Below are 27,216 nucleotides of genomic sequence, written 5' to 3'. Positions count from 1 at the left end.
GATTTGTTTTATGTGGTGTACACATACCACATAGATGTATTCTCTCATATCTAGGCCCAAATTTACCGCTCACAGCTTATCAGAGTGAGCTGAGCTCATGATGTAGATCTACGGTTTGGACCCTCAATGTAAAGCCGTAGATCTATGGCACGGACCCTGAAAGGGTTAATATACGTTAGTGTAAACTTATCTGGCATTTATATGCATTTATAAGTGGAAAAAATGACGTTCTGCTTTCCGGCAACGTCTGCTTTCCAGCAGTCGTCTGGAACTTAACCTGCTGTATAAGTGGGGCCCTATTGTGGGATACCAGCCGTATCCCACAAAGGCAGGGTGGCCCAAAAAGATAAACGAAAGTCTCTCTTTAGAACTTTAGTAGTGTATACAGGAAAAGGGGTTACTAGCCCCTTGCTCCTGGCATATCAGTCACCTCTTACAACACACATGGCTTACGGAGGAAGAATTCTGTTCCACTTCCCCATGGAGATAAGAGGAAATAAACAAGAACAAGAACTAGAAAGAAAATAGAAGAAAACCCAGAGGGGTGTGCGTATATATATGCTTGTACATGTATGTGTAGTGTGACCTAAGTGTAAGTAGAAGTAGCAAGACGTACCTGAAATCATGTATGTTTATGAGACGGAAAAAAGCCACCAGTAATCTTACCATCATGTAAAGCAATTACAGGCTTCCATTTTACACTCATTTGGCAGGACAGTAGTACCTCCCTGGGTGGTTGCTGTCTATCAACCTATTCTGATAATTGTACTTGTATGTATCTGTACCTAAATAAACGTACACTGTGCTGGCATGCAGGTATGCATTAAAGTCACTAAGAGTGTCTCATTAGTGTTGAAGAAGCAATAATAATAATCATAATTGCTCTGGGGCACTTTAAATGTCTTAAATTTTGTTATTGAAGACATTTTCATTAATCCATCTATGATATATTTTTTAAATTATGTAAGAAACATGCTACATACAACCATAGTAGAACAAACTGACAAATATGAGATGTGGTAGCCAGGCAGCTTGTAGGAGCGACAGCAAGAATTCCATTTTCTCTAGTCCAACACCAGCGAAGCTGTTTACAGTACAGTATTACTGGGGGTAACTATAGAAAAACATTCCTTTCAAATGCCTACACTCATAGCGTCATTTGCTCTAAAAAGTGGTGTGTTGCACGAGAATGGGAGTGTTGCTGTTATTTATTCTACTGTACCAATGTGAAGACAATATGTACACAATGTAAGGTGTTTGTATGGTGGGGAAAAAGTTTCACGAACACATGCATTATGCGTAATAATAATAATAATAATAATATAATAATAATAATTTTATTTCAGCATGATACATGTTTGTACAAAGGAGTATAACAATTGGGTGTACATGCCAAAAGCCCCTTTATATGTAGAGTATTTCAGGCAAACTTAAGACTAACGATTAATAAGGCAATAACAGTGCAGTAATTTTATATATATGGTCATTAGGTGATTTACAATGAATACAAGAGAATTGAATATGCTATTAGTTCATGCTATGTGACTTTAATAAAAAGAGTTGTAAGCCTCTTACTTTAAATGCCAAGTTAGAAATGATTAAACTTAGTGAACAAGGTATGTCAATGGCAATAATAATAATTGCTCTGTGGTGCTTTAAATGTTGTAAATTATAAAATTATAGACATTTTCAATAATCCAGCTTTAAACTCTGTGAGGTGTGGTATCCAGGCAGGCTACCACATTTACCTTCCTACAATAAATACTACTATTCACTTCTCCTTCTATGATAACCCATTCAGGACTGGGACCCCTGCTCACAAACTTGATCTCAGGGTTGAAAAAAAATCATGAAATGGTAGAGAATCTTTTTCTGAAAGAAATAAAACAAAAAGGACAAAATTTGATGGAAAACTGACAAAATTATGCCTTCGCAAATTTTGCTGTGTCAGCAATATTTACGCATTGGCAATTTTGCCCATTTTGAGTCCGATTTTAGGCCAATTAAATTGTTCCAGTAGACCAAATTCTAGTATGCCTTTCATTCTATTGACTGAGTACAAGAAATGGCCCATTTAACTACTTCAACTACCCAATAGTGTGATCAAAAATAGGTAAACTGGCCAATCTCACACAAAATTCAAGAAATGCCAATTTCAAAATAGGATCCAGAATAAGCAATGCAGAAATTCTTGGCACTAAAATAGCATTTTCTCAGTTCATTAGTTATGTCCCCAGCCCTCTCCAATATTACACAATTCCATTTAGAAGTTTTATTCACACAAAAAATAGAACATTTAATGTTATGCAGACTACTGCATTATTGTAACAATTATGTAAATAATGCCAGTGCATTCATGGATGCATATTAGACTGGCCAGATGAATATGTAATAGATGAGGATCATCATTTGTGTAGTCTTTAATATTAGCAAAAATCGAGGATTTCCATTACTTAGAGCTCAATTTCAAGGTACTTTCATTTCTGAAACCAAACAAAATTATCTATTTCTGGAATATATCTTCCATTCTATCAAGTGAGATCAAGAAACCTAGAATACAACCATAAAAACCACACAAAAATATATTGCAAATTTGGGGTTTTAAACCAAAAACATGGTTGCAGATTTTTATTCCCATTATGCACTGCTTGCTGCAGGATTTTTTTTTTATATAGTGCACACTTACCGCATAGATCCATTTTCTCATATCTAGGCCCAAATTTACTGCTCACAGCTTATCCGAGTTAAGCCGAGCTCATGGTGTAGTACTATGGGAGAATCCAGCTGTAGTACTACGAACCGTAGTACTACCCAGGCTGTAGTACTATGGAATTGACCCTCAAAAGGTTAGGGCTACAAATACAGCGGTCCCCCGCTTTTCGTAATTCCCGGCAATCGTAAATTTCACCAATCATAGGGGTATTTTCGTATAAACATGGACTCGCTTTTCATAGGTTGACTCGCGAGTCGTAGTTCGTCCGGGACTCGTACCCACAGCGTGTGCCATGGCGGCAGCCAGTCTGGCATTGTTTACCAGTGAGTGAAGGTCCCCTCACATGCTCCAGCGAAATATTTCATAATATTCCATTTATTTTAGTGCTTGCAAGTCCTAAATAAGCTACCATGGCTCCAAAGAAAGCTCCTAGTGCCAAGCCTGTGGTAAAGAAGGTGAGAAATACCATTGAATTTAAGAAAACCATCATTGAACAATATGAAAGTGGTACAAGTGTAGCCGACCTGTCCAGGATGTATAAGAAACCCTACACAACCTTATGTTCCATAGTGGCCAAGAAAAAGGAAATCAAGGACGCTGTTGTTGCAAAGAGGGTAACTATGCTGACAAAAATGAGATCACCAGTACTCGAAGAGGTTGAGAAGTTATTATTGGTGTGGATAAATGAGAAACAATTTGCAGGAGATACTCTTATGACTTCGATTATTTGTGAAAAGGCTAGGCAGTTGCATGACGATTTGGTAAAGAAATTGCCTGCAAATAGTGGTGATGTGGGTGAATTAAGGCCAGCAAAGGCTGGTTTGAGAGATTTAAGAACCGTACTGGCATACACAGTGTGGTAAGGCATGGTGAGGCTGCCAGTTCGGACCACAAGGCGGCTGAAAAATATGTGCATGAATTCCAGGAGTACATAGAGGCTGAAGGACTGAAACCTGAATAAGTGTTCAATTGTGACGAAACAGGCCTCTTTTGGAAGAAAATGCCAAAGAGGACCTTCATTACACGAGAGGAAAAGGGAATGCCAGGACACAAGCCTATGAAAGACAGGCTGACGCTAATGTTCTGTGCTAATGCTAGTGGGGATTTCAAAGTGAAGCCATTACTAGTGTACCATTCTGAAAATCCCAGTGTGTTCAGGAAAATCAATGTTATGAAGAGTAAATTGTGTGTGTTTTGGAAATCTAATAGTAAGGCATGAGTCACGAGGGAAATTTTCGTTGAGTGGTTCAATGAAGTGTTTGGCCCTAGTGTGAAGGAGTATCTCCTGGAAAAGAAATTGGATCTCAAGTGCCTGTTAGTAATGGACAATGCACCTGCTCATCCTCCAAACTTGGATGACCTAATTTTCGAGGAGTTTGGGTTCATCACAGTAAAGTTCTTGCCCCCGAATACCACTCCTCTCCTCCAGCCTATGGACCAGCAGGTCATTGCAAACTTTAAAAAACTCTACACAAAAGCAATGTTTCACAGGTGCTTGACTGTGACCACAGACACTCACTTGACCCTAAGGGAATTTTGGAGAGAACACTTCAGCATCCTCCATTGCATAACCCTTATAGGTATGGCTTGGGAGGGGGTGACTACCAGGACTTTGAACTCTGCTTGGAGAAAATTGTGGCCAGATTGTGTCGACAAGAGGGATTTTGAAGGGTTTGGGACTGACCCTAATGAGCCTATGTCTATTGTAAAATCAATTGTGGCACTGGGGAGTTCCATGGGGTTGGATGTGCATTTGGAGGATGTGGAAGAATTGGTGGAAGACCACAACGAAGAGCTCACCACTGAGGAGCTGCAAGAGCTTCAGCAGGAAGAGCAACACATCGCAGCTCAGAATCTTGCTGCAGAGGAGGAGGAAGAGAGATGGAAGAAGGTGCCTTCTTCAGAAATTAAAGAGATTTTTACTATGTGGGGTATGATGGAAAGCTTTATGGAGAAACATCACCCTAACAAGGTTGCTGCAAGCCATATTGGCAACACGCACAGTGACAAAGTCTTGGGCCATTTTAGGGAAGTGTTAAAGAGATGCCAGAAGCAGAGCTCTCTCCACAGTTATTTTGCGAGACAGGACTCCACTGACTCTCAAGGTGGTCCTAGTGGCATTAAGAAACAGAGAAGACAAGCAACCCCAGAAAAGCAATTGGTACCTGAGGTGTTGCTGGAAGGGGATTCCCCTTCCAAACTATAAACAATCCACTCTCTCTCCTCCTCCAGTCTCCCATACACTAAGAAGAATCTCCAATAAAGGTAAGTGTTATGCTGTTAATGTTTCATTCATCATTTCCCATTGTATTGTTTATGTACTACATGTACATTTCATGTAAAATTTTTTTTTGTTTTAATACTTCTGGATGTCAGGAACAGATTAATTGTATTTACATTATTTCTTATGGGGAAAATTGATTCGTAAATCGTAAATTTCATTTATAGTAATGGCTCCAGGAACGGATGAATTACGAAAAACGAGGGACCACTGTAATTTAAGTAATGAGTGTACTGTGCATTTAATTTTTATTGTTTTTATGCCTAGTTCTATTGCTAATTTAATGAATGATTGTCTAAGCATATTTCAGGCATTTAAATGCATTTAAAAGTGAAATAAGAGGCAATTCACTTTAAGGCGATTCGCTTTACAGTGGTAGCCTGCAACCTAACCCACCATATAAGCAGGGCCCTCCTGTACTTGAAAATTACAAGAATACAATAATTTTCACTAATACTTAACCCCTTCAGGGTCCAAGGCCAATATCTGAAGTGGTGCCCCAGTGTCCAAGAATTTTCAAAAAAAAAAAAAAAAGTTATTTTTTCTTATGAAATTGTAGAGAATCTTTTTTTTTTTTATTTTTATTTATTTTTTTTTTATTATCACACTGGCCGATTCCCACCAAGGCAGGGTGGCCCGAAAAAGAAAACTTTCACCATCATTCACTCCATCACTGTCTTGCCAGAAGGGTGCTTTACACTACAGTTTTTAAACTGCAACATTAACACCCCTCCTTCAGAGTGCAGGCACTGTACTTCCCATCTCCAGGACTCAAGTCCGGCCTGCCGGTTTCCCTGAACCCCTTCATAAATGTTACTTTGCTCACACTCCAACAGCACGTCAAGTATTAAAAACCATTCGTCTCCATTCACTCCTATCAAACACGCTCACGCACGCCTGCTGGAAGTCTAAGCCCCTCGCACACAAAACCTCCTTTACCCCCTCCCTCCAACCTTTCCTATGCCGACCCCTACCCCGCCTTCCTTCCACTACAGACTGATACACTCTTGAAGTCATTCTGTTTCGCTCCATTCTCTCTACATGTCCGAACCACCTCAACAACCCTTCCTCAGCCCTCTGGACAACAGTTTTGGTAATCTCACACCTCCTCCTAACTTCCAAACTACGAATTCTCTGCATTATATTCACACCACACACTGCCCTCAAACATGACATCTCCACTGCCTCCAGCCTTCTCCTCGCTGCAACATTCATCACCAATGCTTCACACCCATATAAGAGTGTTGGTAAAACTATACTCTCATACATTCCCCTCTTTGCCTCCAAGGACAAAGTTCTTTGTCTCCACAGACTCCTAAGTGCACCACTCACCCTTTTCCCCTAATCAATTCTATGATTCACCTCATCCTTCATAGACCCATCCGCTGACACGTCCACTCCCAAATATCTGAATACATTCACTTCCTCCATACTCTCTCCCTCCAATCTGATATCCAATCTTTCATCACCTAATAGTTTTGTTATCCTCATAACCTTACTCTTTCCTGTATTCACTTTTAATTTTCTTCTTTTGCACACCCTACCAAATTCATCCACCAATCTCTGCAACTTCTCTTCAGAATCTCCCAAGAGCACAGTGTCATCAGCAAAGAGCAACTGTGACAACTCCCACTTTATGTGTGATTCTTTATCTTTTAACTCCACGCCTCTTGTCAAGACCCTCGCATTTACTTCTCTTACAACCCCATCTATAAATATATTAAACAACCACGGTGACATCACACATCCTTGTCTAAGGCCTACTTTTACTGGGAAATAATTTCCCTCTTTCTTACATACTCTAACTTGAGCCTCACTATCCTCGTAAAAACTCTTCACTACTTTCAGTAACCTACCTCCTACACCATACACCTGCAACATCTGCCACACTGCCCCCCTATCCACCCTGTCATACGCCTTTTCCAAATCCATAAATGCCACAAAGACCTCTTTAGCCTTATCTAAATACTGTTCACTTATATGTTTCACTGTAAACACCTGGTCCACACCCCCCCTACCTTTCCTAAAGCCTCCTTGTTCATCTGCTATCCTATTCTCAGTCTTACTTTTAATTTTTTCAATAATAATTATACCATACACTTTACCAGGTATACTCAACAGACTTATCCCCCTATAATTTTTGCACTCTCTTTTGTCCCCTTTGCCTTTATTCAAAGGAACTATGCATGCTCTCTGCCAATCCCTAGGTACCTTACCCTCTTCCATACATTTATTAAATAATTGCACCAACCACTCCAAAACTATATCCCCACCTGCTTTTAACATTTCTATCTTTATCCCATCAATCCCGGCTGCCTTACCCCCTTTCATTTTACCTACTGCCTCACGAACTTCCCCCACACTCACAACTGGCTCTTCCTCACTCCTACAAGATGTTATCCCTCCTTGCCCTATACACGAAATCACAGCTTCCCTATCTTCATCAACATTTAACAATTCCTCAAAATATTCCCTCCATCTTCCCAATACCTCTAACTCTCCATTTAATAACTCTCCTCTCCTATTTTTAACTGACAAATCCATTTGTTCTCTAGGCTTCCTTAACTTGTTAATCTCACTCCAAAACTTTTTCTTATTTTCAACAAAATTTGTTGATAACATCTCACCCACTCTCTCATTTGCTCTCTTTTTACATTGCTTCACCACTCTCTTAACCTCTCTCTTTTTCTCCATATACTCTTCCCTCCTTGCATCACTTCTACTTTGTAAAAAGTTCTCATATGCTAACTTTTTCTCCCTTACTACTCTCTTAACATCATCATTCCACCAATCGCTCCTCTTCCCTCCTGCAACCACAAACCTCTGCTGAACACTCTAACACTACATTTTTAAACCTACCCCATACCTCTTCGACCCCATTGCCTATGCTCTCATTAGCCCATCTATCTTCCAATAGCTGTTTATATCTTACCCTAACTGCCTCCTCTTTTAGTTTATAAACCTTCACCTCTCTCTTCCCTGATGCTTCTATTCTCCTTGTATCCCATCTACCTTTTACTCTCAGTGTAGCTACAACTAGAAAGTGATCTGATATATCTGTGGCCCCTCTATAAACATGTACATCCTGAAGTCTACTCAACAGTCTTTTATCTACCAATACATAATCCAACAAACTACTGTCATTTCGCCCTACATCATATCTTGTATACTTATTTATCCTCTTTTTCTTAAAATATGTATTACCTATAACTAAACCCCTTTCTATACAAAGTTCAATCAAAGGGCTCCCATTATCATTTACACCTGGCACCCCAAACTTACCTACCACATCCTCTCTAAAAGTTTCTCCTACTTTAGCATTCAGGTCCCCTACCACAATTACTTTCTCACTTGGTTCAAAGGCTCCTATACATTCACTTAACATCTCCCAAAATCTCTCTCTCTCCTCTGCATTCCTCTCTTCTCCAGGTGCATACACGCTTATTATGACCCACTTCTCGCATCCAACCTTTACTTTAATCCACATAATTCTTGCATTTACACATTCATATTCTCTTTTCTCCTTCCATAACTGATCATTTAACATTACTGCTACCCCTTCCTTTGCTCTAACTCTCTCAGATACTCCAGATTTAATCCCATTTATTTCCCCCCACCGAAACTCCCCTACCCCCTTCAGCTTTGTTTCGCTTAGGGCCAGGACATCCAACTTCTTTTCATTCATAACATCAGCAATCATCTGTTTCTTGTCATCTGCACTACATCCACGCACATTCAAGCATCCCAGTTTTATAAAGTTTTTCTTCTTCTCTTTTTTAGTAAATGTCTACAGGAGAAGGGGTTACTAGCCCATTGCTCCTGGCATTTTAGTCGCCTCATACGACACGCATGGCTTACGGAGGAAAGATTCTTTTCCACTTCCCCATGGACAATAGAAGAAATAAAGAAGAACAAGAGCTATGTAGAAAAAGGAGAAAAACCTAGATGTATGTATATATATATGCATGTGCATGTCTGTGAGGTGTGACCAAAGTGTAAGTTGAAGTAGCAAGATATCCCTGTTATCTAGCGTATTTATGAGACAGAAAAAGACACCAGCAATCCTACCATCATGCAAAACAGTTACAGGTTTCTGTTTCACAGTCATCTGGCAGGACGGTAGTACTTCCCTGGGTGGTTGCTGTCTACCAACCTACTACCTACTGTGAAGGTAATAAAACAAAAAGTACAAAATTTGATGGAAAACTGACGAAATTATGCTCTCGCGAATTTTGATGTGTCAGCGATATTTACGAATTAGCAATTTTGCCGACTTTGACTCCCATTTTAGGCCAATTACATTATTCCAGTCGACCAAATTCTTAGCTATTTCACTAGTGTTACTTCTATTCTATCGATTGAGCACAAGAAATCGCCAAGTCAACTGTTTCAACTACAAAATAAAGTGATCGGAAATTGGTAATTTGGCCAATTTAACACAAAGTTCAAAATATTCCAATTTCAGAATAGGGTCCAGAATAAACAATGTAGGTATTCCTGGCACTAAACTAACATTTCCTCTGTTCATTAGTTATGTTTTGAGGCTTTACAAATAAATTCCGTTTTGACTTTTTATTCACATAATGAATTTTTATTCACACCAAAAAATAGAAGATTTACTGTTATGCAATATTGTAATAATTGAATAAATATCATCACCACATTTGTGAATGTATATCAGACCCACCAGCTGGCGTGTATTAGACATGTGAGGTCGTTTGTTTACTCTTGAACATCGGCAAAAATTTAACATTTCCGCTACTTTGAGCTCAGTTTCAAGCCATTTCCAGTGCTAAAACCAATCAAAATCATCTCTATTTATGTAATATATCTTCCATTCTATCAAATGAGATCAAGAAATCGCAAATACAACTACAAAAAACATACGAAAAAACACTGCAAAGTCGCTGTTTTAATCGAAAATCATGGTCTCAGTTTTTTTTTCTCTAATTATACACAGTGTGCTGCAGGATTTGTTTTATGTGGTGCACACATACCACATAGATGTATTCTCTCATATCTAGGCCCAAATGTACCACTCACAGTTTATCAGAGTGAGCTGAGCTCATGGCGTAGATCTACTGTTTGGACCCTGAACGTAAAGCCGTAGATCTACGGGACGGACCCTGAAAGGGTTGAGTTCTAAATTTTTAAAAAATTTTATGTAACCAGTACTTATTATGTTGTGTTCTGTCAGAGGCACAAACTGTAACTCAACTGAGCTCCTCCCTTCAGCCCAGGAGCTAAAGCTCTGAATCTTCCCTATTAGAAGCCCGGTAGCTGAAGCAGTAGAGCAATGGACCTGTTAATTTTGGGACCACAGTTTGAGCCTCTCATTCACCTTTCCATTTATTCATTAAGAGTCGTTTATTACAACTTAATCTGAGTTCATAGATTATGAAATCTGGAGGGAGGTAAGAATAGATTCACTAGTGAAGCTACTGAGCTGAAGGGAGGAGTTCAGTTGTGTTACTGTTGGTTTCTGTTATGGAAAACAGTATAGTCAGTACTAGTCCTGAATCTTCCCTATTAAAAGCCAGGTGGCTGAATAGGTACAGCAATGGACCTGTCAATTTTGGGACCATGGTTCAAGCCTCTCATCCATCCTTCTGTTTATTCATGCACATGCATATTGAATTTAGTCTATGCAAAGAACTGCTCTCAAGATATCATCCACAAAGCAGATTTTGAGAGAGAGGCTAATGTACAAGGTACTGTATATCCCTTATCAGGAATACCTAATAATCAATAAATTATGAAAAACTAATTGAAAAACAATATGGAGATTAATTTTACCTGTATTTTTTGAGGTTGTACGTAGTCTGAAGAACAATTGAGAGTGAGTCTTGATGCTAGCTCACACTGACTTAGTCTCTCCAACTGAAAAAAAAGTGTCAATAAATATTTTTTTAAATTCAAATAGATTCCATGATTTAATTTATTAAGTACAGGTGGGCCCTGCTCTACACCGTTTCTCTAATGCAATGGTTTTCAATTATGTATACCCATTTATCATTTATTCAGACTTCCTACAATAAATATAATCATCATTCACTATAAGCAAATGATGAAAATATTTTAAGGTAAGTAAGGTAAGGTAGGTAGTAGCTTGGTAAATAACCACTCAGGGAGGTACTACCGTCCTACCAAGTGAGTGTAAAACAGAAGCCTGTATATGTTTTACATGATGGTAGGATTGCTGGTGTCTCTTTTCTGTCTCACATGCAAGATTTCAGGTATGTCTTGCTACTTCTACTTACACTTATATTACATTACACATGCATGTACACATTTATGTATACACACTCATATGAGTTTTCTTTGATTTTATCTTAATAGTTCTTGTTCTTATTGCTTTTCCTTTCATATCCATTGGGAAGTGGAATAAGAATCTTTGCTCTGTAAGCCATGCATGTTGTAAAAGTCAACTAAAATGCTGGAAGCAATGGGCTAGTGATCCCCTTTCCTGTATAGCTTACTAAAAAGAAAAAGAAGAAAACTGCCAAAGTGGGATGTTTGAATGTGCGTGGATGTTGTGCGAATGATAAGAAAGAGATGATTATGGATGTTATGAATGAAAAGAAGCTGGATGTGCTGGCTTTAAGTGAAACGAAGATAAAGGAGGTAGATGAGTTTCAGTGGGGAGAATTAAATGAGATTAGGTCAGGGGTTTCTAATAGAGTTAGAGCTAAGAAAGGAGTAGCAATAATGTTGAAGGATAAGTTATGGCAGGAAAAGAGGGAATATAAATGCATAAATTCAAGGATTATATACAGTAAAATAAGGGTTGGATGTGAAAAGTGGGATATAGTAATTATTTATGCACCTGGAGAAGAGAGAAGTGTAGAAGAGAGATTTTTTAGGAAATGTTGAGTGAGTGCATGGGGAGTTTTGAACAAAGTGAGAAAGTACTTGTGGTTGGGAATCTAAATGCTAAAGTGGGTAAAAATGTTTTGGAGGGAGTAGTAGGTAAATTTGGAATGCCAGGGGTAAATGAAAATCGGGAGCCTTTAATTGAACTATGTGTAGAAAGAGGTTTGGTAATAGGTAATACATACATATTTTATGAAAATAAGGATAAGTATAGAAGGTATGATATAGCACATAATGAAAGTAGCTTGTTAGATTATGTATTGGTTGATAAAAGGGTGATGGGAAGGCTTCAAGATGTACATGCTAATAGAAGGGCAACAGATATATTGTATCATTATTTAGTTGTAGCTACAGTTAGAGTAAGAAGTAGATGGGACAAAAGGAAATGGGCAACAAAAAGAGAGAGGTAAAAGTTTATAAATTAAGGGAGGAGGAAGTTAGGGTAAGATATAAGCAACTATTGACAGAAAGATGGGCTAGTGCAAGTATGGGTAGTGGGGGAAGATGTTGAAGAGGGTTGGAATAGTTTTAAAAATGCAGTATTACAATGAGGGGCAGAAGTTTGTGGCTATAGGAGGGTGGGTGCAGGAAAGAGGAGTGATTGCTGAAATGAAGAAGTAAAGGGCATGATAAAAGAGAAAACAGCAGCGTACAAGAGATTTTACAAAGCAGAAGTGATATATGAAGGGCAGAGTATATGGAGATTAAAAGAAAGGTGAAGAGTGGTGAGAGAGAGAAAAAGGAGAGCAAATGATAGAGTGGGAGAGGCACTGTCAAGAAATTTTGCGGAGAATAAGAAAAAATTTTGGAGTGGTATAAACAAGTTAAGAAAGCCTAGTGAATGAATGGATTTGTCAGTTAAAAACAGAGTAGGGGAGTTAGTGGATGGGGAGCTGGAGGTACTGGGTAGATGGCGGGAATATTTTGAGGAACTTTTAAATGTCGATGAAGAAAGGGAGGCAGTAATTTCATGCACTGGTCAGGGAGGTATAATATCTTTTAGGAGTGAAGAAGAGCAGGATGAGTGTGGGGGAGATGCATGAGGCATTACATAGAAAGAAAGGGGGTAAAGCAGCTGCAACTGACAGGATCATGACAAAAATGTTAAAAGTAGGGGGTAATACAGTGTTGGAGTGGTTGGTATTTTTGTTTAATAAATGTATGGAAAAGAGGAAGGTACCTAGTAATTGGTAGATTGTATAATTCCTTTATATAAAGGGAAGGGGGACAAAAGACACTAAAAATTATAGGGGAATAAGTTTACTGAGTATACCAGGTAAAGTGTATGGAAGGGTTATTATTGAAAGAATTAGAGGTAAGACAGAGAGCAGGATTGCAAGGAGGCTTTAAAGTGGGTAGGGAATGTGTAGATTAAGTATTTACACTGAAGCATATACGTGAACAGTATTAAGATAAAGGTAGGGAAGTTTTCATTGCATTTATGGATTTAGAAAAGACATGTGATAGAGTGGATAGGGAAGCAATGTGGCAGATGTTGCAAGTGTATGGAATAGGTAATAAGTTAATAAATGTTGTAAATAGGTTTTATGAGGATAGTGAGGCTCAGGTTAGTGTGTGTAGGAGAGAGGGAGATTACTTCCTGGTAAAAGTAGGTCTTAACCCTTTCAGGGTCCGTGCAGAAGATCTACAGCTTTACATTGAGGGTCCAAACCGTAGATCTACGCCAAAATTCTAGCGGCGTCAAATTTAGAGCAAGAAGGCTGGTAGGCCTACATCTGAGAAAATGGGTCTGGGTGGTCAGTGTACGCACTATAGAAAAAATCTGGACGCGTGCATGGCATTGTAGGAATGTCGCCAAAGTAGCTTTGTTCATCATGCCTGGCGGCAAGAAGGCTCTCACTCCCCACTCACTCTCCTGGCGAATTCTGACTCTCCTCTTCACAATTTACAGTTCTAAGGCTGATGGAAGTGGATCTGATGAGGAATTCTATGGTTTTGAACCATATGGTACCATTGTACCATATGGTACAATGGTACCATATGGTACAATGGTGACATAAGAAGAACATAAGAACATAAGAATGTAGGAACACTGCAGAAGGCCTACTGGCCCATACGAGGCAGGTCCTTATCAAAACGACATCTACCTAAAGCTACTCAAGAAATAACTCCCGTACCCCTTGACACCAATCAAACCCAGCCCCTCCCACTCATATATTTGTCCAGTCTCTTCTTAAAGCTACCCAAGGTCCTAGCCTCTACATGTCATACAATGGTATATGGTACAATGGTACCATATGGTACAAAGTTCCATATGGTACAATGTACCATATAGTACACTGTACCCTATGGTACAGGGTACAGGGACCCTAATGGAAATAAGTCTGTCTGACTTTTATTGGTTATCCTAGGTTCTCCAAATATATGCTATGTATGATAATCTATGTAACTTTATTTGTGTATACCTAAATAAACTTACGATGCCACATGTGCTTGAGTAAGTTTATTCAGGTGTACACAAATACAGTTACATATATCATCATACACAGCAGCATATGTATAAAATCCTAGAATAACCCAGAAAAGTCAGGGTGACTTATTTCCATGGGGATCCCTGTATCTGTACCATATGGTGTCCTGTACCATATGGCAAACTGTACCACATGGTACCCTGCACCATATGGTACCCTGCACCATATGGTACCCTGCACCATATGGTATCCTGTACCATATGGTACCCTATACCATATAGTACAATGTACCATATGGTATGCAGTAACATATGATACCATGTACCATATGGTCAGTTGGAGATGTTGATGCCACAAGGCACTAGCCAAGACTGAGTGAGTGGTTACGCAAGTCGCTGACTCAGCAGTTTCCAAGACAAAGTGCTTTGTCATCCACCTCAAGGAACATTTTGAGTGGCTGTACATTTGTAAATATATAAAAGAACATTACTAATATACAACATGAAAATATTAGTGTGTTTATTGTGATGAATACAATGTACCATATGGTACAATGAACCATATGGTATTATTGTACCATATGGTACATTGTACTATATAGTACCATTGCACCATATAGTACTATAAGGTACCAATGCACCATATGGTTCCAGTGTATCATATGGTACCACTGTACCAAATGGTGCCATTGTACCATATTCTACTATATGGTATCATTGTATCATATGGTGCCATTGTACCATATGGCAGTGGTACTATATGGTACCATTGCACCCTATGGCACCATTGTACCATATAGTACTATATGGTACCACTGTATTCAACACAATAACTGCACTAATATTTTCATCATTTTGTTCACAATAAACTTGTAAACAAGTTTTGTAAGCAATATAATGATAAACAAATTAGTGCAGTTATTGTGTTGAATACAACAAGTGTACACTTATACAATATACATATTGGTCTCACAGGCCACAAATGTTACTAGAAAAAGAAAAAATTTGAAAAGAATAGAAAAAAGTATAAAAATGTAAAATAAAAAATGCGATTTTGTGAAAGTCGCTGATGTTGCCGCCACCCGGTCATTTTGGTTCAACTTCCCGCCGCTGTATCTCGGTAAGTACTGAACAGAATTTTTTTTTGTTTTATTACCTTCACAAAAATATTGTTTTAAATTTGATAAGAAAAAATAATTTTTTTTTTTTTTCAAAATTCCTTTGACACTGGGGCACCCCTTCATATTTTGGCCTTGGACCCTGAAAGGGTTAAACAGGGATGTGTAATGTCACCATGGTTGTTTAATATATATATAGATGGGGTTGTAAAAGAAGTAAATGCTAGGGTGTTGGGGAGAGATGTGGGATTAAATTACATACAAAATGGGAGTTGACAAAGCTTCTTTTTGCTGATGATACTGTGATTTTGGAAGATTCTATAGAAAAATTACAAAGGTTGGTCGATGAGTTTGGGAGGGTATGCAAAGGTAGAAAGTTGAAAGTGAACATAGATAAGAGTAAGGTGATGAGATTATCAAACGATTTAAAGAAAAACTGGATATCACATTGGAGAGAGGGAGTATGGAAGAAATGAATGTTAGATATTTGGGAGTTAACTTGTCTGCAGATGGGTTCATGAAGGATGAGATTAACCTTAGAAATGAAGAAGGAAAAAAGGTGAGTGGTGTGTTGAGGTATCTGTGGAGACAAAAAACATTATCCATGGAGGCAAAGAAGGGAATGTATGAAAGTGTGTATAATGGTACCAACACTCTTATATGGGTGTAAAGCTTGGGTTGTAAATGCTGCAGCAAGGAGGTGTGTGGAGGCAGTGGAGCTGTTCTGTCTAAGGGCAATGCGTGGTGAAATATTATGCAAAGAATTCATAGTGAGGAAATTAGGAGGTGTTGAGTTACTAAAAGTATTAGTCAGAGGGCTGAAGAGGAGTTCTTGAGGTGGTTTGGTCATTTAGAGAGAATGGAACAAAGTAGAATGACTTGGAGAACGTATAAATCTGTAGGGGAAGGAAGGCGGGGTAGGGATCATCCTGCAAAAGGTTGGAGGGAGGGGCTAAAGGAGGTTTTGTGGGCGATGGGCTTGGATTTCCAGCAAGCATGCGTGCGTGACCATGTTAGATAGGAGTGAATGGAGATGAATGGAATTTGAAAATTGATGAGGTGTTGGAATGCAAGCAGAGTAATACTTTGTGAAAGGATTTAAGGAAACTGGTTAGCCGGACTTGAATCCTGGAAATGGGAAGTACAATACCTGCACTTTAACCCCTTGACTGTCGCAACCCCCAATCCTGAGGTGTCTCCTGGTGTCGCAAAATTAAAAAAAAAAAAAAAAAAGATTTTTTCATATGAAATGATAGAGAATCTTTTCCTGATTGTAATGACACCAAAAAAAAAACGAAATTTGATGGAAAACTGACAGAATTATGCTCTTGCGAAGTTAGCAACCTCGGCGATATTTACAAATCGGCAATTTCGCCCATTTTGAGCCCTATTTTCGGCTAATTCCGTTGTTTCAGTCAACCAAACTCATAGCTATTTCTTTAGAATTCCATTTTTTTCTATCGATTGAGTACAAGAAACTGCCCATTTACCGATTTCAACTACCCAAAAATGTGGTCAGAAATTTGCAATTTGGCCAATTTCACGAAAATTAAAAAATATGACAATTTCAAAATAAGGTCCAGAATAAACAATGCAGACATTCCTGGCTCTAAAATAACATTTTCTTTGTTCATCAGTCATGTCTCCAGGCCCCTCTGATATTACTCTTGCTTTCTATTTTGAATTTTTATTCAAACAAAAAATAGAAGACTTGCCATCATGCAGACTACTGCAATACTGTAATAATTGTATAAATAACATCAACTCATTCATGACTGCATATTAGAATGGCTAGTTGACATTTATTGGACAATGACATCATTTGTTTACTTTTGAGCACTGGCAAAAATCAAACATTTCCCCTACTTTGAGCTCCATTTCCAGGTTCTTTTTATAGTAAAATCAATCAAATCACCTCTATTTCTATAATATGTTTTCCATTCTATCAAATGAGACCAAGAAAACGAGAATACAACTATAAATAGTATACGAAAATAGACCACAAAGTCGGCATTTTAATTAAAAAAAATGGCCGGAGTTTTTTTTTTGTCATTATGCACTGCGTGCTCCAGGATTTTTTTTATATGGTGCACACTGACCACACAGACACATTCTCTCGCATGTGGGCCTACCAGCTTTCTCCTGCTTGATTTGAAGCCGCTAGAATTTATGAGTATATATACGTCAAACATGGTACCTCGTAAGACATATATATACGGCCGCGACAGTCAAAGGGTTAAAGGAGGGATTTGGGATATTGGCAGTTTGCAGTGACTAAACTGTTGTAACATACATAATCACTGCAAAGACAGTGATTATATATGAGTGATGGTGAATGTGTTGAATGATAATGAAAGTTTTTTCTTTCATTTTTTGTTTTTTTCTCTCTTTTGGGTCACCCTGCCTTGGTGGGAAATGGCTGACATGTTAAAAAATAAAAAAAAATAATGTGTGTACTGTACATGCAATTTTAGGCATAGCTCTATTGCTTACTTAATATGTGATACTGTAAACATGTTATCAGGCTTTTATGTACATTTGAAAGTAAAAAAAAAAAGGCAGAGATTTTCACTTTACAGTGATTTTCGTTTTACAGTAGTAGCCCAGAGCCTAACCTACTGTAAAAGTGGGGCCTGTCTGTATATACAGTGAGTGCATGAGTGATTAACATTTTAGTTTTTCTCTTGTAGCTACAAATAGGTAGAGTTACAAAGAATGGTGAAAGGTATTAACCCCTTGACTGTCGAAACCCCAATCTCCTGGTGTCATAAAAAAAAAAAAAAAAAAAAAAAAAATGATTTTTCTTAAAAAAAAAATGTTAAAATGATTTTTCAGATTCTTTTAGTCAAAAAATTTTTTTTTTGCCAACAGTACTTACCGAGACATAGAGGCGTGAAGTTAGCAGAAAATGAACTGCGTATGGCAACAGCGGCAACTGTCGCTCACCCAGTAAACTTTGGTTTACTTGTATTCGAAGGTTTCTTGTTTTTCTCACTATTTTATTTTTTTCACATAACTTATGTGGCCTGTGAGTCCAAAATAAGGTGCAATGTACATATATACACTTGTTATATACAACACAATAAGCACACAAACATAATTATCAATATATTGTTTACACACAAAGTGGGAGTTGTCACAGCTGCTCTTTGCCGATGACACTGTGCTCTTGGGAGATTCTGAAGAGAAGTTGCAGAGATTGGTGGATGAATTTGGTAGGGTGTGCAAAAGAAGAAAATTAAAGGTGAATACAGGAAAGAGTAAGGTTATGAGGATAACAAAAAGATTAGGTGATGAAAGATTGAATATCAGATTGGAGGGAGAGAGTATGGAGGAGGTGAACGTATTCAGATATTTGGGAGTGGACGTGTCAGCGGATGGGTCTATGAAAGATGAGGTGAATCATAGAATTGATGAGGGAAAAAGAGTGAGTGGTGCACTTAGGAGTCTGTGGAGACAAAGAACTTTGTCCTTGGAGGCAAAGAGGGGAATGTATGAGAGTATAGTTTTACCAACGCTCTTATATGGGTGTGAAGCGTGGGTGATGAATGTTGCAGCGAGGAGAAGGCTGGAGGCAGTGGAGATGTCATGTCTGAGGGCAATGTGTGGTGTGAATATAATGCAGAGAATTCGTAGTTTGGAAGTTAGGAGGAGGTGCGGGATTACCAAAACTGTTGTCCAGAGGGCTGAGGAAGGGTTGTTGAGGTGGTTCGGACATGTAGAGAGAATGGAGCGAAACAGAATGACTTCAAGAGTGTATCAGTCTGTAGTGGAAGGAAGGCGGGGTAGGGGTCGGCCTAGGAAGGGTTGGAGGGAGGGGGTAAAGGAGGTTTTGTGTGCGAGGGGCTTGGACTTCCAGCAGGCATGCGTGAGCGTGTTTGATAGGAGTGAATGGAGACAAATGGTTTTTAATACTTGACGTGCTGTTGGAGTGTGAGCAAAGTAACATTTATGAAGGGATTCAGGGAAACCGGCAGGCCGGACTTGAGTCCTGGAGATGGGAAGTACAGTGCCTGCACTCTGAAGGAGGGGTGTTAATGTTGCAGTTTAAAAACTGTAGTGTAAAGCACCCTTCTGGCAAGACAGTGATGGAGTGAATGATGGTGAAAGTTTTTCTTTTTCGGGCCACCCTGCCTTGGTGGGAATCGGCCGGTGTGATAATATATAAAAAATATTGTTTACAAAACTTGTTTACACAAACAATACAAAAAATTGCTTATGTGGTGAGAGAGTGCAAAAGAAGAGCAGATGATAGAGTGGGAGAGGCACTGTCAAGAAATTTTAATGAAAATAAGAAAAAATTTTGGAGCGAGTTAAACAAGTTAAAAATGCCTAGTGAACATATGGATTTGTCAGTTAAAAACAGAGTAGAGGAGTTAGTAGATGGGGAGATGGAGGTATTAGGTAGATGGCGAGAATATTTTGAGGAACTTTTAAATGTTGAGGAAGAAAGGGAGGCAGTAATTTCATGCACTGGCCAGGGAGGTATACCATCTTTTAGGAGAGAAGAAGAGCAGAATGTAAGTGTGGGGGAGGTAAGTGAGGCAATACGTAGAATGAAAGGAGGTAAAGCAGCTGGAACTGATGGGATCATGACAGAAATGTTAAAAGCAGGGGGGGTTATAGTGTTGGAGTGGTTAGTACTTTTGTTCAATAAATGTATGAATAAGGGGAAGGTACCTAGGGATTGGCAGAGAGCATGTATAGTCCCTTTATATAAAGGGAAAGGGGACAAAAAAGACTGTAAAAATTATAGAGGAATAAGTATGCTGAGTATACCAGGAAAAGTGTACAGTAGGGTTATAATTGAAAGAATTAGAGGTAAGACAGAATGTAGGATTGCAGATGAGCAAGGAGGTTTCAGAGTGGGTAGGGGATGTGTAGATCAAGTGTTTACATTGAAGCATATATGTGAACAGTATTTAGATAAAGGTAAGGAAGTTTTTACTGCATTTATGGATTTAGAAAAAGGCATATGATAGAGTGGATAGGGGAGCAATGTGGCAGATGTTGAAAGTATATGGAATAGGTGGTAAGTTATTAAATGTTGTAAAGAGTTTTTATGAGGACAGTGAGGCTCAGGTTCGGGTGTGTAGAAGAGAGGGAGACTACTTCCCAGTAAAAGTAGGTCTTAGACAAGGATGTGTAATGTCATCATGGTTGTTTAATATACGTATTTATAGATGGGGTTGTAAAAGAAGTAAATGCTAGGGCGTTCGGGAGAGGGGTGGGATTAAATTATGGGGAATCAAATACAAAATGGGAATTGACACAGTTACTTTTTGCTGATGATACTGTGCTTATGGGAGACTCTAAAGAAAAATTGCAAGGGTTAGTGGATGAGCTTGGGAGTGTGTGTAAAAGTAGAAAGTTGAAAGTGAACATAGAAAAGAGTAAGGTGATGAGGGTATCAAATGATTTAGATAAAGAAAAATTGGATAACAAATTGGGGAGGAGGAGTATGGAAGAAGTGAATGTTTTCAGATACTTGGGAGTTGACGTTTCAGCGGATGGATTTATGAAGGATGAGGTTAATCATAGAATTGACAAGGGGAAAAAAGGTGAGTGGTGCGTTGAGGTATATGTGGAGTCAAAAAACGTTATCTATGGAGGCAAAGAAGGGAATGTATGAAAGTACAGTAGTACCAACACTCTTATATGGGTGTGAATGCAGCAGCGAGGAGACGGTTATAGGCAGTGGAGATGTCCTGTCTAAGGGCAATGTGTGGTGTAAATATTATGCAGAAAATTCGGAGTGTGAAAATTAGGAGAAGGTGTGGAGTTAATCCTAGGTAGTAGGTTGGTAAACAGCAACTGCCCAGGGAGGTACTACCGTCCTGCCAAGCGAGTGTACAATGAAAACCTGTAATTGTTTTACATGATGGTAGGATTGTTGGTGTCTTTTGTCTGTCTCATAAACATGCAAGATTTCAGGAATGTCTTGCTACTTCTACTTGCACTTAGGTCACACCACACATACATGTACAAGCATATATATACACACCCCTCTGGGTATTCTTCTATTTTCTTTCTAGTTCTTGTTCTTGTTTATTTCCTCTTATCTCCATGGGGAAGTGGAACAGAATTCTTCCTCCGTAAGCCATGCGTGTTGTAAGAGGCGACTAAAATGCCGGGAGCAAGAGGCTAGTAACCCCTTCTCCCGTATAAATTACTAAATTTAAAAGAGAAACTTTCGTTTTTCTTTTTGGGCCACCCTGCCTTGGTGGGATACGGCCAGTGTGTTGAAAAAAAAAGAAAGTGTGAAGTTAATAAAAGTATTAGTCAAAGGGCTGAAGAGGGGTTGTTGAGGTGGTTTGGTCATTTAGAGAGAGTGGATCAAAGTAGAATGACATGGAGAGCATTTAAACCTGTAGAAGAAGGAAGACGGGGTAGGGGTCGTCCTCGAAAAGGTTGGAAGGAAGGGGTAAGGGAGGTTTTTATGGGCGAGGGGCTTGGACTTACAGCAGGCGTGCATGAGCGTGTTCGATAGGAGTGAATGGAGACGAATGGTATTTGCGATCTGACGATCTGTTGGAGTGTGAGCAGGGTAATATTTAGTGAAGGAATTCAGGGAAACCGGTTATTTTTATATAGCCGGACTTGAGTCCTGGAAATGGGAAGTACAATGCCTGCACTCTAAAGGAGGGGTTTCTTGATATTAGCAGTTTGGAGGGATATGTTGTGTATCTTTATACGTATATGCTTCTAAACTGTTGTGTTCTGAGTACCTCTGCAAAAACAGTGATTATGTGTGAGTGAGGTGAAAGTGTTGAATGATGATGAAAGTATTTTCTTTTTGGGGATTTTTTCTTTCTTTTTGGGTCACCCTGCCTCGGTTGGAGACGGCCGACTTGTTGAAAAAAAATACAAATGTACAGTCACTGGACATGTTGCTAAAAGTTCTGCAGCTTGTGGAACTCCTTGAAACATGGTTTCATACACAATGGTGTTTTACACATAAAATGAGTGTGTCTGCATTTTTTTTTTATGTGCAAAGACAAAACACCTCGTCTGAGCAGTTTTCTTCAAAGTATTAGCAGGCAGCTGTGTTACGTAGTTATCCTAGGTAAATGGTCATGTGTCATCATTCCTTCCTTCCTACCTTCCTGCATTCCTTTCCTACCTTCATCTTTCCTTCCTTCCATTCATCTCATCCTTCCTTTCTTTCTTCTGGTTTCTATAATATATATACACATATATAGCCACTGGATACTTTCATATAACTTCTATTAATTCATTCAGCAAGCTTGTCTTGTGTGCGAGTGTGTGGCTTCTAACTGTTCTGAGTCAGGGTCGGCAGCTGTCAAAATGACATATTGCCTCATAACTCACTCCCCCTACCGCCTGTCAAAACAATGGGGTCGGATGCTAGCTTCTCCTCCATCCTATCTATTTATCTTTCTCCCTCATTCTCTATCTTTCTCCTTCATTCTTCTGGTATCCTGGGCTATTATCTTCATTCAGCAAGCTTGTGTTGTGTGTGAGTGAGTGGCTTCTAATTGTTCTGAGTCAGGGTCATCAGCTGTCAAAATGATATTGTTTCATTACTCACTCCCCCAACCGCCTGTCAAAACAATGGGGTCGGATGCTCACTTCCCCTCCATCCTATCTAATTATCTTTCTCCCTCATTCTTTCTCTTTCTCCTTCATTCTTCATCCTCCTTCATTCTTCTGGTATCCTGGGCATTGCTTTTGGTCACAAACTCCTCAAAACCATGAAATTGATCTTCACTAACACTTCCATCTGTGTTAGAGCATCACTTGGGAAGAGTAGAGTCCCAGATTTGCCAGGGAGTCGCATATTTCTTACCGCTAGGCATGCTGAACAAGGACTACTGAAATGGCATTCCCACAATGCACCACTGGATCCCTAATTTTTTTTATATGGTGCACACTGACCATGGAGAACCATTCTCTCACATGTCGGCCTACCAGCTTTCTCCTGCTTGATTTGAAGCCGCTAGAATTTATGCGTATTAATATGTCAAACACGGTGTCTCGTAAGACATATATATATGACCGAAACAGTCAAAGGTTAAACATTACTTCACTGGCTTACTGGAGAATGTGAGGAGATAAAATTATTGGGGTGTGAACAGGATAATATTTTGTGAAGGGATTCAGGAAAACCTGTCGGCCAGACTTGAGCCCTAGAGGTGGGAAGTGCAATGCCTGCACTTTAACCCTTTCAGGGTTCCCAGGCCCTCTCCCAGACTTGTTCTCAGGGTCGCCCAAATTATTTTTTATTTTTTCTTATGAAAAGATAGAGAATCTTTTCCCGATCATAATGACACCAAAAGTATGAAATTTGATGGAAAACTTACAGAATTATGCTCTCGCGAAGTTAGCGCTCTCGACGATGTTTATGCATCGGCAATTTTGCCCACTTTGAGCCCTATTTTTGGCCACTTCCAGTGTACTAGTCGACAAAAATCATAACTATTTCGCTAGAACTCCATTTTTCTATCAAATGAGTACAAGAAACCACCCATTTACCAATTTCAACTATCCAATACAGTGGTCAGAATTTAGCAATATTGCCAATTTCACACAAATTTCAAAAAATGCCAATTTCCAATTAGGGTCCAAAATAAACAAGAAAGACATTCCTTTCACTAAAATAACATTTCCTCTGTTTATTAGTCACATCCCCAGGCCCCTCTTACATTCTTTTGCTTTCTACTTTGAACTTTTATTCTCACAAAAAATAGAAGATTTACTGTTAGGCAGACTACTGCATTAGTGTAGAATTTTTTTTTTTTTATTATATTAAGAAACTGGCCGATTCCCACCAAGGCAGGGTGGCCCGAAAAAGAAAAACTTTCACCATCATTCACTCCATCACTGTCTTGCCAGAAGGGTGCTTTACACTACAGTTTTTAAACTGCAACATTAACACCCCTCCTTCAGAGTACAGGCACTGTACTTCCCATCTCCAGGACTCAAGTCTGGCCTGCCGGTTTCCCTGAATCCCTTCATAAATGTTACTTTGCTCACACTCCAACAGCACGTCAAGTATTAAAAACCATTTGTCTCCATTCACTCCTATCAAACACGCTCACGCATGCCCGCTGGAAGTCCAAGCCCCTCGCACACAAAACCTCCTTTACCCTCTCCCTCCAACCTTTCCTAGGCCGACCCCTACCCAGCCTTCCTTCCACTACAGACTGATACACTCTTGAAGTCCTTCTGTTTTGTTCCATTCTCTCTACATGTCCGAACCACCTCAACAACCCTTCCTCAGCCCTCTGGACAACAGTTTTGGCAATCCTGCACCTCCTAACTTCCAAACTACAAATTCTCTGTATTATATTCACACCACACATTGCCCTCAGACATGACATCTCCACTGCCTCCAGCCTTCTCCTCGCTACAACATTCACCACCCATGCTTCACACCCATATAAGAGTGTTGGTAAAACTATACTCTCATACATTCTCCTCTTTGCCTCCAAGGAAAAAGTTCTTTGTCTCCACAGACTCCTAAATGCACCACTCACCCTTTTCCCCTCATGTGAGTCGACTACTTGGAGCATCACGAAGGACGACGCCAAGGAAGGTAAAAACATTGTTGTTGTTGGGAATAGCCAGATTAGGTACATGGATAGGGCATTCTGCTTGAAGGATAGGAGTAGGAGGCAGAGTGTGTGTTTTCCTGGGGCTGGGATGAAGGATATTGTTAGCCATCTGGATGACATCATGAGAGGTAATGGGAGCAATCCTATTATCTGTCTCAGTGCTGGAGGCAACGATGTTGGCAGACGTAGGAGTGAGGACCTGATTAGCAGGTATAGGTCAGCAATAGAGATAATTAGGAGGAAGGGTGGGAAACCTGTCACATGTGGCATTTTTCCAAGGAGAGGAGTTGGAAATGAATGGTTGTCCAGAGCAACTGGTGTCAATTGCTGGCTGGACAAATACTGTAAGGAAAATGCAGTAACATTCATTGACAACTGGGACCTCTTCTATGGCAGAAATGACATGCATGCCAGGGATGGGGTTCACTTATCTAGGTGTGGGGTGGGAGCACTGGCCAACGCAGTGGAGGGAGCTGTTAGGTCTTTAAACTAGGAATAGTTAGTGGTATGGGTTTTGGCGGGAAAACAGTGAAGTCGCAGTGTAGTAATATGAGTACTAGGAGAACTAGTAATAGGCAAAATGAGGTGGATATTGGAAAGCCAGTGGCACTAATTGAAAAGGACAGTAATAGGTTTAGTGGAATAACAGAAAGGAGCAGGAAGGGTAAAGAGAGAGGAGGGTCTTTAAATATTTATTACACAAATAGTCGCAGTGCTAGGAATAAGATGGACGAGTTGAGACTAGTTGCTAGTGCAGGTAACATTGATGTATTTGCCATTACTGAGACGTGGTTTAATTCAAAAAGTCGGGACATGCCTGCAGAATGTCACATTCAGGGTTTTAAATTGTTCGAAGTAGATAGAAGTGTCGGGAAAGGGGGTGGGGTGGCATTGTATGTCCGAGATCGCTTGAACTGTTGCATAAAAACGGGTATTAAGTCTGAAGTAACACATACAGAGTCTGTTTGGATAGAATTTTCAGAGGGGCATGAAAAATTAATTTTAGGTGTGATATACCGTTCCCCAAATTTAGATAGGGACCAGGGGAGACTACTATGGGAGGAAATTGTTAGGGCCACAAGGCATGATAATGTAGTAATTCTAGGAGACTTTAACTTTAGTCATATTGATTGGAATTTCTTGACTGGGAATTTAGAATCATACGACTTCTTAGAAGTAGTTCAGGATTGTTTTTTGAAGCAGTTTGTGACTGAACCTACAAGGGGTAATAACCTGCTTGACTTAGTTCTGGCAAACAATGAATCCCTTGTTAATAATTTAGAAGTTTCAGAGGAACTGGGTGCTAGCAACCACAAATCAATTACATTTAGCATTGAATGGAAGTATGATAGTAGGGATAACTCAGTAACAGTCCCAGATTTTCTCTTAGCAGATTACGATGGGCTTAGAGAACACGTATCATCTGTTGACTGGGTTAACGAAGAGAGCTATCAATATGACAGTTTTCTGAACACTATACATGCTGCTCAAAGAACGTTTATCCCTTATAAAGAAATTAGATCAAATAGAAATGACCCAAAATGGATGAATAATAGGCTGAAATATCTACTAGGGCATAAGAAAGGAATTTATAGGCGTATCAAAAGAGGCGAGGGTCATCTTATGAATCAGTATATTGACATTAACCCTTTAGTAGGCAGGAACGACAATTGTCGTTCTTAAAAGCATGATATTCAGTGCATTCCTCCTATACCCACTGAGCATCTGGGTTCCCATTCTCTATTTCTGACCAATCACAAGCCTTCCCTGAGTCTCTCCAGCTAAATGGTGATGGCTTCTGCTCGCTTCCCATTGGTTGAGAGCCCAAAATGTAAACACTTCTAGCTTGGTTTCGCCGAGATACGTTTTTTTCATCGAGTGACACTCATATACCCTTGGATTTTACCCTCTACATATCGGTAAGTACTCATTTGTGTTTCTAGTGTGTAAATGGATAGTTTAGGCATATTTTGATATATATATGAAGTCTGTGTGAAGCATAATGTGAGTGCACCATGCAAAGGAAAAAAGTGCAACAAAAAAAGACCGATAAATATCGTTCTTGCCTATTTGGGCCCAATTTTAATTTTCAGTAAATAAATATTTATAAAAAAAATTTTAATGCATATATCAATTCTGTAGTAGTCTGGGTGTGTACAGAACATTTTTATTGTCCTTCCAGATCAATCAGAAATTGTTTTATGGTGAGTCCTCCAAAGACA

General features: G+C 39.3%; 1 protein-coding gene across 3 annotated transcripts in view; it reads right to left on the bottom strand.

Moving 5' to 3' along the window:
* Positions 1-27,216, bottom strand: part of LOC128689942 (maspardin) — a 157,390-nt gene that overhangs the window by 45,372 nt on the left and 84,802 nt on the right. For all 3 annotated transcript variants that reach the window (XM_070088671.1, XM_070088670.1, XM_070088668.1), the window contains one exon: positions 10,791-10,874. In XM_070088671.1, the coding sequence (XP_069944772.1) occupies positions 10,791-10,874 (84 nt within the window). The remainder of the gene's footprint in view (positions 1-10,790; positions 10,875-27,216) is intronic.

Source organism: Cherax quadricarinatus, chromosome 25 (assembly GCF_038502225.1).
Source record: "Cherax quadricarinatus isolate ZL_2023a chromosome 25, ASM3850222v1, whole genome shotgun sequence".
Classification (NCBI taxonomy): domain Eukaryota; kingdom Metazoa; phylum Arthropoda; class Malacostraca; order Decapoda; family Parastacidae; genus Cherax; species Cherax quadricarinatus.
The sequence above is the reverse complement of the archived record's forward strand: the minus strand, read 5'-3'. Positions and strand labels throughout refer to the sequence as shown.